This window comes from Engystomops pustulosus, chromosome 6 (genome assembly GCF_040894005.1).
Source record: "Engystomops pustulosus chromosome 6, aEngPut4.maternal, whole genome shotgun sequence".
Lineage (NCBI taxonomy): Eukaryota > Metazoa > Chordata > Amphibia > Anura > Leptodactylidae > Engystomops > Engystomops pustulosus.
This window is the reverse complement of record NC_092416.1, coordinates 28,816,924-28,827,846: the sequence shown is the minus strand read 5'-3', so window position 1 is coordinate 28,827,846 and position 10,923 is coordinate 28,816,924. Positions and strand designations below refer to the sequence as shown.

Below are 10,923 nucleotides of genomic sequence, written 5' to 3'. Positions count from 1 at the left end.
AGAGCCACATCTGTGTTATTGTCACTGGATTTCAGGATCTACCTCCTATTCTGGATGGCCACTCCCAGCCACCACTACGCCTGTGATGGATCATCGTGAGCTCCCGTCACTGTGTGCCTCATTTCTGTGATTACAGACCTCAGGAAGACATCATTGATGTTTTTGGAAGAGGGGGGAAGGCACAGCAGGGGCTGTCACAACCTGTTTGTGGCACTCCGACTGTGCAACCTGCATCAAGATCAAAAAGCAGTAAATTGGCCTTGAATGTGTGACAGGGTGTCAGCGTAAGTCAGACATACCCACGGATTACTGTGATGTCTCACTCAGCGCTGCCAATTGTGAGCAGTCACTGACAGGGGGGTACTGTGTGCCTCATGCCTCCATCACACCAGTAGCTCCTAATGTTTGGGCTTCGTTATATATTGCGTAATGGTTTAATCCGCAAAAAAATATTCTTCCCGTAGGTCATCACTGAATCGTACAAGACATAAACACATAGTTTTCTAGAACAATTTTGCAATCAGACGGTAAAAGGTTAACACAGGACGCGACAGCCATTGCAAAACCGAAAATGTGGAGAAGGGAGAAGAAGATTTTCTTATACGCGGAACAGATTATTCCGCATTGTTTACACAAACACGCTGATAACTTTAAAGAACGAAAATACCAATTTATTTTTTTTCAATGATTTTTATTTGTATCTTGAGATTTTCATTCATTTTCTTCTTTCTTTGGTCAGATGTGAGATATACATGTGCAACTATACATTATAACTTGTAATATACTGACTATAATCTACAGTACATGCCTGAGGGACAGAGGCAGTAGGTTATAGGGAAGACATGATAGAAATCTACAATGTATTACATCTTATTCCATACAAAACATTCACTTGTGCTTGTGGCTCTGGAAGACGGATGTGCGCTAATAATTATGCAGACCCCCTGCTGGACCCACTTACATGTGCGACCACCCTCCTTATTGTAGAAGTCCACAGAATGACGGTCATTAGCAGCTTCCCCTAGTTTCCACAGTAACTATGTCTTATTCAGAGCTCAGTTGATCTGTGCGGTCTACACTATATCAATTCTGATCCTAGAGAGCATCAGTTAAGGCAGACCCCCTACGCTCTACCATTGTACAACTACATAAGGTTAAGATTGCAGGATGGAGCAATGGATCAGGCTGGGAGGGGAGGAGACTGCGCTGAACCATTCCTAGGATCCTCATCACCTTTAATTTGCTCTATATCTTTCGTAAGATAGATAAGATTTCTCATATTTAAAAAAAATAATAATTTAAATGTTCATTTGACATATAATTGATAAAGTTGTGCTTGGTAAAAGTTGCATGGTGGCGTATAGTTTTTTTCTGTAATATATTTTATTTAGTGAGCCGTCATAGATGAATTTGTCATAACATTAACCTATCACATGGTGATGTTGGGCTCAGTTATGAGAAGAAGTTCTGTTCCGTGCTCCGATTCCGCCACGGTGCATTAAGATCTCTGTGTAGATCCGATTCCTGTGCGTTATCGCACCGCTGGACTTTCGTGGCAGGGGGGGAAACCAATCGCCAAACACTGAAGCCTCCGAATATGACTCCAGTCCACAAATGGCTTCTCAGAGTTTGTCGTTCAGGTCGCAGGGTGAAACGCAACTTGCTGTCAAGAAAGAAAATGGGAAATAACTGGTGAAGGAAAATCCAGCATCAATCATAATAATAATAATAATTCCGTTATTTATATAGCACACACAGATTCCGCAGCGCTGCACAGAACTTGCCGGATCTGTCCAAGCCAAAGAAGCGAGAAAACATAGGACACAATGGTGGACTCGCTACCTGTCACCATACAGATACTGGATTCACCTAATGCATCGTAATGAGGGGAGAATCTGATGTAGCAGTTTATAGGCCACAACTTAAAGGAGTGTTCCCATATCAGGAAATAAATGTTACTGTTTGTATAAATGAAAAGTTTTTCACAATTTTCCAATATACTTTCTGTATCAATTCCTTACAGTTTTCCAGATCTCTGCTTGCTGTCCTTCTATAGGAAGCTTCATTGTTTATTTCCAGTGGAGAGAACTCTGACCATGGTCACACGGGTGCACGTCTCGTTATATCACACAGCTCTTATTACTCTTTGTGATACTAATCATTCATTTTTGTTTTGGATTATTAGTCCTTTTTTTTCAGCTGCTCACCGTAACGTAATAATATTTTATCTATATTCTCTGGTTCACTATGATTACGGCGATACCTCTTTTATATAGTTTACAGAGCAAAAAAGTATCAACAACTTATTTTTTTTCCTAACAGATCTGGTTGAGGGTTTATTTTTTTCCTGTGGTGTAGAACTAGGGTATTTGATTAAAAATTCTATATTATGGGAAGTTTTTCCAGTTTTTTTTTAACGCCGTTCACGATCAATATTGCTTTAGATTTATTATACAGATTGATAAAGACGTGGAGATACCAAATATGTATATGTTTGTGTTTTATATACTTTATTTGGTTTTTATATGCAACTTGAGAGATTAGTCGACTTTCATTTTATTTGTTTTTTTTATTATAAAATGATTTTACTTTTCTTTTTTTTAAAAAAAACTTATTCCACACTTGGGCTTGAACAGGCGTTTGTCCGATTGCTTGTTACACTGCAATACACATGTATTGCAGTGTATAATGTAAGTTACCAGCATGCTGAGCATGTCTGGGGCTAAACACCCGGGATTAGAGATTTTCCGATCCGGGGTGTTAGTCCCGGGTCTGGGCAGTGATAACACAGCCTGACACCGGCACTTACAGGAGACGATCTACCAACGTAGAAAGGTGGCGCATGAGAAGGAGTACCCTTTATGGCCACCGTTAAAACATAATATGACGGTCATAAAAGGGGTTAATCTATTCTATATATTTATTTATTGTGTGTTTACTTTATATGTCTCCCATTATGTCATATAAATGTATTTAAAAAATTTGTATTTATTTATTTACAAGTTTTTCATAATAACTGAGACATGTATAAGAGCCCCAGTTACAGGGGGAAAAGACCCCCTTGTGTGGCAGATGTCCGATCAGCGCTGTCAGACCCAGCAGCTCCGGCACCGCCACCTTCTCACTACTTTACTACCAGTGAGGGCAGGGGAAGGCAGATGTGGTAATAAACTGCTTCCACCTTCTCCTCTGAGGAGATTAATGTCCCCAGCCTCAAAGTAACCATTTAGGCAAATATCTGGGTGACAACCTCTATTGGATCCAATCTACATAGGAATGTAGCTCAGAAACAGCTGAATACAGTGATATTATTACATAAGCCATTCTGGGACTTCATCTTGCTCACAATGAGGGGAATTCATTATTGGCTTTGCACCATTTTTTATCGCCCATGTTTTTTATGATGTGTCTAACTATTGTGCACACGTCGCAAACCATAAAAAAAAAAAGGGTGCATAGCCAATAATGAACTCCCCCCATTGTCAGCAAGATGAAGTCCCAGAATGTCTTATGTACCATATATACTCGAGTATAAGCCGACCCACATATAAGCCGATGCCCCTTTTTTTACTCGAGTATAAGCCAAGTTTGGATTTTCAGCACATTTTTTGTGCTGAAAAACTAGGCTTATACTCGAGTATATATGGTAATAATATAATAGGGCTCATTTACTAAGGGCCCCGCAAACCGCACTTTCGTCAGACATCCCGACGATTTCCATTTTGCGCCGCTGGGACAGGTATTTAAAAGGAGTTTCTGTCACATGCGCCGGCTTTATGCAACACGAATTGGGCGGTGGGCCTTCGGACGATCCACCGAATTTGGACAACTTAAAAATTGGATTTAACTTAAAATGGCAAGCCATGCACTTACATACACAGAGAAGAAGATGGTGAACTCCGGCAAACCTGAGCGGGGAAGCGTCACATGCAGGATATCGGGCGCACTATCTTCATGAATCGCGGCAGAGTTCATCCTCGTCGGAAATTCCGGATCGGGGATCGCGCAGGGACCGGGTAAGTAAATGTGCCCCAATAATGTGTCAGCACCACAATTTTGCTGTTTTTCTGACAGCATTCATCCCCATTTTTTGTCGCTCAATTTAGGCGCAGCTCTTCAATCCAAAACTTTTGCTGCACTTCTAGTCTCCTGACACTTTTCATGGCGCATAAACAGATCAAGTCAACAAACTTCTAAGCCTCTTCTTCAAAGCGGTTTCAAATTTCTGACACTCATTTGATCTTCCCATGGTGCGCCACAATATAAAATCATAGTAAAATCAGACGCAAAAAGGAAAAACAAAATAACGAATAACCCCCCCCCCCCCACCAACTATAAATTCTTAGCAGGTTATTGTGATGATTCTTATTATGTGAATCCTGCAGCCACTGACCAGTCTCTCCTGAATTGTGCACCTGTGAACGGCCAAGGCGTGATCCGCGTCATCCGGACATTACATGAGGAATGTGCTGGGGATGGGAGGAATGTGCTTCCATTATAGGATTTGGAAAGTGAATGTTTAAATTCTCCCAAAACAAAAGAGGAGTCAGAGTGCAAAGTGCACAGCGCACAATGTGGCCTCATAGCCGGGAAGAGGAACCCAGAAAAAAAAAAACACCTCAAGTGCGTGGAATAAAACAGCGGCAGAAAGAATAGGATTAGCGGGATAATACCATTACCCCGATGCCGCGCTCAGCATTCCTGTCTGCTGCAGAGCCGCTCACTGCCTCCATTGTCCGACCATCCCATCACATTTAATTTATGTTAATCTGTTTGTCCTAAAAGTGTCCATGAAAGCAGCAAACTGTGACGGGAGGAGGCAACTAAAGAATCCCAGAAAGTTCTGGAGCAAACCCGAAATAATTACTTTGGGCTCTATAATTACAGCTGACGCCCGCAAAGAATCCTTGCACCATTTATGTATCGCATTAGATCCAATGCTTTGTGATCCTAAATCTAGTCTTTCTATATACTCACTATCTAGCTAGTGTTGTGGATGTTACTTATTAAAAGTCATGATCCATTGGTTGTGTTATTTTGTCTTTGTCTTAGGAAACAATCATATGAATAGTTTGCATTGTAGACGTTTCTGCTAGCTGTCAGTGAATGGATAAGACTCATTACTTATATTCAGTGCTGTAACTATACCAGGACCAGCTCAAAGTTCACCTGGCCGTACTATGAAAAATGGATCCTATAGACAGATGATGTGTAAAACTTTCCATTATACTATTTCCCTGTAGGATACAATTCTAGTTACAAATACACCGCTGTGTAAAACTCTCCCAAGGCTACATTCACATGACTGTATGGGGGGTATATGTACGGCCGCAAGCTTGCAGCTGTACATACGTCTCCCATAAATGGGAATGGCCACTTGGAGAGATACGGTGCCACACAGGAAAAAGATAGGACATGTCCCATTTTTCCCTGTGTTACTGCCTGTACGCCATGCATTTCTATGGAGAGGGGAGGGGTCACCTCTGCTCCCCTCCATGGTGTCGGATGTATGCCCGCCCGGCTATGGCCCAGCGGCATATGTTCGTGTGAATGTAGCCTAAGGCCAAGTTTACATCTGAGTTTACATATACAATCAGTAAAGTGTAAGCTAAAATAAAGGAAGTTTTAAGTTTCCATTTTCTTAAAAAGAATAATTGATGGAAGTGATACTATTAAATATTCATCAGAATGCATCCATTATACATAGACCTTAGTTATTGCCCAGTGGGCCCACTCCTGATGCTGTCTAGTGCAAGATATTACTATGTGTCCATGGCATATTTTCAGCTTCTGAATGTAAGCAAGTAGGTTAAAATCATTAACAGGAAGAGATCTTGTAAATGCTGGGAATATTTGGGACTTTCATCTTAGCCTTTACTGGACCTTCAAGAACAGTGGCGGATTAAGAGCCCTGGGCTGTTCACACGACTAGGGCCCCCCAGCATCCAAACCAACCTTGTGCCCTGAGGCCTGATTTCCTCTGCCTGACGACACCTCCGCAGCCCATACTGGCCCCCCTTTAATGAAATGTCCACATGAGAGCTCCCCATTACAAAAATGTCCACAGCAGAGCCCCCCTTTAATAAAATGGCCACAGCAGAGCCCTCGCCCATAAATGAAATTTACACAGCAGAGCCCTCCCCCCATAAAAGAAATGTCCATAGCAGGGCCCCCCATAAATGAAATGTCCACGGAAGGCCCCCCATAAATGAAGTGTCCTCAGCAGGGCCCCTTCCTTTACAGAAATGTCCCCCTTGAAAAAAACCTCTTGCCTCTTGACTGACCACCGGCTTCTTCGCAGCGGCCAGAAGAGGAGAAGACGGAGCTGCGGGGCCAGAAGGTAAGTATAGAGTTATTTTCTAACCTAGCGATCTTCATATAGGGCCCAGGCATGGAAAGCCGGAAGGCCCTGGGCGCCCGCCCATACCGCCCATATGAAGAGCTGCCATTGTTCAAGAAACACAAATAGTAGAAGTCACTAAAGAGTCAGTGACACCTCTTTTGTGGGTCTTGCAGCGCTACATGTACAGGTAGATACATAGTTACAAATTTCATTTTCCTTTAGGAAGGTGCATCACAATGACAAAAAAGCTAAAATCCATGATGTAACTTACCTGGTTCCTTGGAGATGGAATGATGTAGAGAAGAGATTCCTATATAACAGGCAACACAGCACCGTGACACCACCACAAGACCATGACACAACCACAACACTGTGACGCAACCACAACACTGTGACACAACCACAACACTGTGACACAACCACAACACTGTGACACAACCACAACACCTTTACACAATCACAAACCGGCACAACACATATATTCAAGGCAGGCTGTAACCACACAACACCAACACATCCGCACACATTGTGCCACTGACTGACCTGGAGAGCTGGAGGACGGACTCACCGTCAGGAGAACCTCCTGGTTATCTGCCAGCGCCTGCTTAGCTAAATACCGCTCTCTCTTCACTTTAATCTCCACTGACTCTGGAATATCTGGGACCATCCAGTCTATGCAACGGAGACTGAAGAAGACCACGTGCTGGAAAAACAAGATGGAATCGGAAATCCCAGACACTAAAGATCTCACTTAGATCTCAACTCAAATGATAGCTCACCTCAAATGCAATGATGAAGCCAAGCCTCACAGCAAGGAGCTTCCAGTAGAAGAGAGTGTATTTCCCATCTTCATCCCGGAAAGCTTTGTACCTGCAGAATAAATATAAGGATATTGAAAGAGTCTTTGTGATTCCTCCTATAGAGAGATGGAATAAAGCAACCATGGCTTCCTCTCAGTAGAATTACCTGTAATGGATGTCATGCACCGACCGCTCTCACCTGCACAGGGTGTGGTTTGCTGCGACGTAGCTGTGTGGAGAGTAGGATAGGCTGAAATTTAGGTATCCTTCCAAGTGACTGTCATACTCGTACTGGTAGAGGAGACGTGGAAGGAAATCCGAGGTGAAGGCAATGAGAAAAGCCTGCAATAAATGAAGAATGGACGTTTATTTGGATGAACTGGAACCCGGTGTCACTTGTATTTCTATATCAGGTGCCGGTTACTTACATTGACGATAACAGAAAGCTGTGACAAAGCCTCCAGAATAAGAAACCAAACTCCAATATGCTGCGCACGTTCTGCCACCGGACGCCGATATTCGCACACAAATTTCTGGGCGTCAAGACGAATTTCAACCCAGTTATTGAGAAGGGCGAAAAGGGGAGCCAGAGGGAAGGCAGCCACGAAAATGGTGATAAAACCAAACTGTATGACTGAGACACAATAGTAACTAACAGGTCAGTTTCACCATGTGCAGCCAATGTCTCAGATCTGGTTATGTACGGTGATGGCACCAGTCATGGGCAGATGCCGACTCCATCTTATGACCAGAGAGATCATGCAGGACAATGGCGCATTACTCACCCATCTCCAGGTACTCCTCAAATAGACCCTCACATTCAATGAGTTCATAATCCTCTTCCCAGCGCTGAGGTTCCTCCAGGATTTGGGTGCCTCGAACCTTTGCCAGCTGTCTTCGCTGACGCCAGGACTTTACTTTTCTATTAAGAGATATAACAGAGGGGTTTATTTGGACTAATACAGAGGTACGGTAGCAGAGGATGTGGACGGATGATAATAGTAGGAACAGGACTTGCTCTGAGTTTTGCTGATCTGTGTAAACCACGGTAATGTGTGTGAATTAATGTATCGTCTTGCCATTCGATGAATCAGTTGATGGCACCCGGACAAAGACAACGTTCGTGTGTTGGTAGCCTTATGCACTAGGCGGAGGGTTGTGGCTAAATTGTTTGTGCCAAAAACATTGAGCAAACTTACGGTACAAGGAATTCCTGCACATTGCTGACAATCTGCTTCCCAACCATAATGATAAAGAGCTGCTGAGCAAGTTCTATCAGACATCCGCCAGGACCGCACTGCCATAAGACAAAGAGACGTCAGTTTCAAGGACTACTGCGCTCATCATGTGCAACATTGCTTATTATGTTCAGGCATTCAAGTGAATGGGGCTAGGCGGCGGTACCAGACACCACAATGGAGAGACGAGAGCGCTGTTTCTGTATAGAAGGTAGATCTTACCTTATATACAGAAATTATCTCTGTATATTAGCTTAAAGTTGTCTTGGAACATTCACAGACACAAATGATTATTTAAAGGAAACCTACCATTTGATTTCATGCATTATGAACCAAACATACCCTGAGAATGCTGTATCTACACTGATGCAGAAACATATCTTGTTTAATCCCTGAACAGAGTGGTTTTGCTGAAAAAAACAATTCTAAAATTACAATAATGAAGCTCTGTCTCAGCTCTTTTCCTCTCGAATTAGTTATGCACTGCTTCACAGGGTGATGTAATCACTGAATTGTCCCTGTCAGGCCGAAGTAATCAATCACTGCACCATCCCCCAGCTGCTGTGTACGAGTGATCCAGCTCAGGTTCATTAGTCCCATCTTGGCTGTTCAGAAAGTTTGTGTAATGTGGATCCAGCTTTCCCAAGGTCCTGAATTTTATAATAGTTTTTTCAACAAAACCACTCAACTCAGGGATTAACCAAGATGTGATCCTGCATCAGTGTCGTTACAGCAGTCTGACGGTATATTTGGTTTATAATGCATCACATCAAATGGTAGATTTTTTTCTAAAATAAAAAAGAAAGGAAAGAAGTTTGTTTTCTCCCTCTACTTACATCTTCGTTCCTCATGCCCATGAGTTTTCCGTACTCTCCAGGATATCCTACAAATCTGAAGGACACAGACAGAGGTGTTTTAGGATTTTTCTCACATTACGTCTACTCTGTGTTACATTTGGTGGATTTCAGAACACAAAGTAAGAGAAACCATGTGCTGTCGCAGCATGCTGTGCGCCCCCAGGCTGGAGAGCAATGCTTTACTACAACATAGTGATGCCCAGCACATACCCGCCATCCTGCACAGGCCTTAGCTCTAGATTAATTGGACTGTATATAATATGGAGAATCTTCCAATGTCTGGGGAGGACTGTATTATACCGGATCACGTGCTTATTACACTTATTCCTGCCCTAGGCTGCTCCCTCCAGGGAATATTTCCCCCTCCTTGGCCTTCTCACCTGCCCTTGAAGAAAGCCACGTAGAACGGGGAAGAGTAGAAATTCACAAACTGGAAGATGAAAACTTTAAAGGTGAAGGCGTCTTCATGTAAGGATTGAGTACGATGCATCTCTGCGAGGAGGAATCAATGTATCATACAACTAATACAATCCACAAACGTTTGTACATTCCCTTTCTACCTAAATATACAAAGCCTCATACAGAATTTTCTGGTTGCAACTACACCCCCAATGTAAGTGTAAGTAGAATATGTGATGTAATATCAGAGTAGAGAGTATCTCCATATGGGACTGGAGGGTAGGACATGATGTACTTAAGACATTACAGAACATTCAGTATTTGCTACACGTGGCTGTGCAACGCCCCTTTAATACATTGGATGTGTGACATGTCTGGTTATTTCTTGGTGTCTCTTTCTGTCAACTGACTTAAAGGGGTTGTCCATCTTAAACACAAAAGCTGCTGTATAGCTATTGTCATATGACGTTCTGATTAATGGCAGGTCAACGGCTATAGCCAAAAGCTGGCCTCAGCAGTGACCTGAACACCCCCGGCTGACCTCAGTAGTGACGTCCAGTTTTTTTTTTACAGAGGTCAACCCTTAGTGTTTGGCTGCAATAGTGACCTTCCCTCATTGGACAACATCCAAATGTCTCCGCCAATGGATTGGTGAGAATTGCCTAAGTTTGTTTTAGCTCCATAATAGCAGCTTTGTGTTTAGGTTGGACAACCCCTTTAAATGTTATTCTAGTGAGGTCTACTGTGTGGCCTAAACATGGGCTTATGTTTGACCTGCTACCCATCGGTGGTGCTTCTTCTGTTGACATTCACTGTCCTGGTTCTACAAAGTACTAAAAAAGTTTCACTGTAGGCGATTTAATGTGAGTTTATTTTTAAGCTGAGACCGAGCAAAGATTTTGGAAACTGCAAGGAAGTAAAAAATGTATTATACATAGTAATTTCTATGTTAATAAGAATAATAACCTTAATAATAATAAGGGGGGGTACAAAGTTGTCGGTGAATTTCGTAACTTTCTTTGCAGTTTTAATCAATGTAAAAGAATTTACTGGAGATTCTGTAGAGACGCATCCAAAGTGCTGCAGGACGAGGGCCGGGTCCCCGCAGAGCACAGCTATATATAGGAACTGTGTCTACAGTAAATCTCAAATTCCCAGCAGCTGTCACCTCTGCAGTTATTGAAGTATGTTTTATGTCTGAGCCTCCAGCAAGACTTCACACCAGATAACACTGCAATAGTATGTAGCACCCCCTACAGGTCTGTCCATCCATCACTCCACTACAA

General features: G+C 42.7%; 1 protein-coding gene across 2 annotated transcripts in view; it reads right to left on the bottom strand.

Annotated features, from left to right (window-relative positions):
- Positions 1–680: 680 nt before the first annotated feature.
- ANO7 (anoctamin 7) overlaps positions 681–10,923 on the bottom strand; it is a 31,517-nt gene continuing 21,274 nt past the window's right edge. The window contains exons 16-24 of one of the 2 annotated variants that reach the window (XM_072155293.1): positions 9,619–9,730; positions 9,218–9,272; positions 8,343–8,440; positions 7,929–8,065; positions 7,572–7,777; positions 7,343–7,485; positions 7,123–7,213; positions 6,887–7,046; positions 681–1,663 (exon numbers count right to left, since the gene is read on the bottom strand). In XM_072155293.1, coding sequence (XP_072011394.1) covers positions 1,623–1,663; positions 6,887–7,046; positions 7,123–7,213; positions 7,343–7,485; positions 7,572–7,777; positions 7,929–8,065; positions 8,343–8,440; positions 9,218–9,272; positions 9,619–9,730 — 1,043 coding nt within the window. In that variant the 3' untranslated portion in view covers positions 681–1,622. The remainder of the gene's footprint in view (positions 1,664–6,886; positions 7,047–7,122; positions 7,214–7,342; positions 7,486–7,571; positions 7,778–7,928; positions 8,066–8,342; positions 8,441–9,217; positions 9,273–9,618; positions 9,731–10,923) is intronic. The other variant, XM_072155294.1, reaches the window with a different exon arrangement.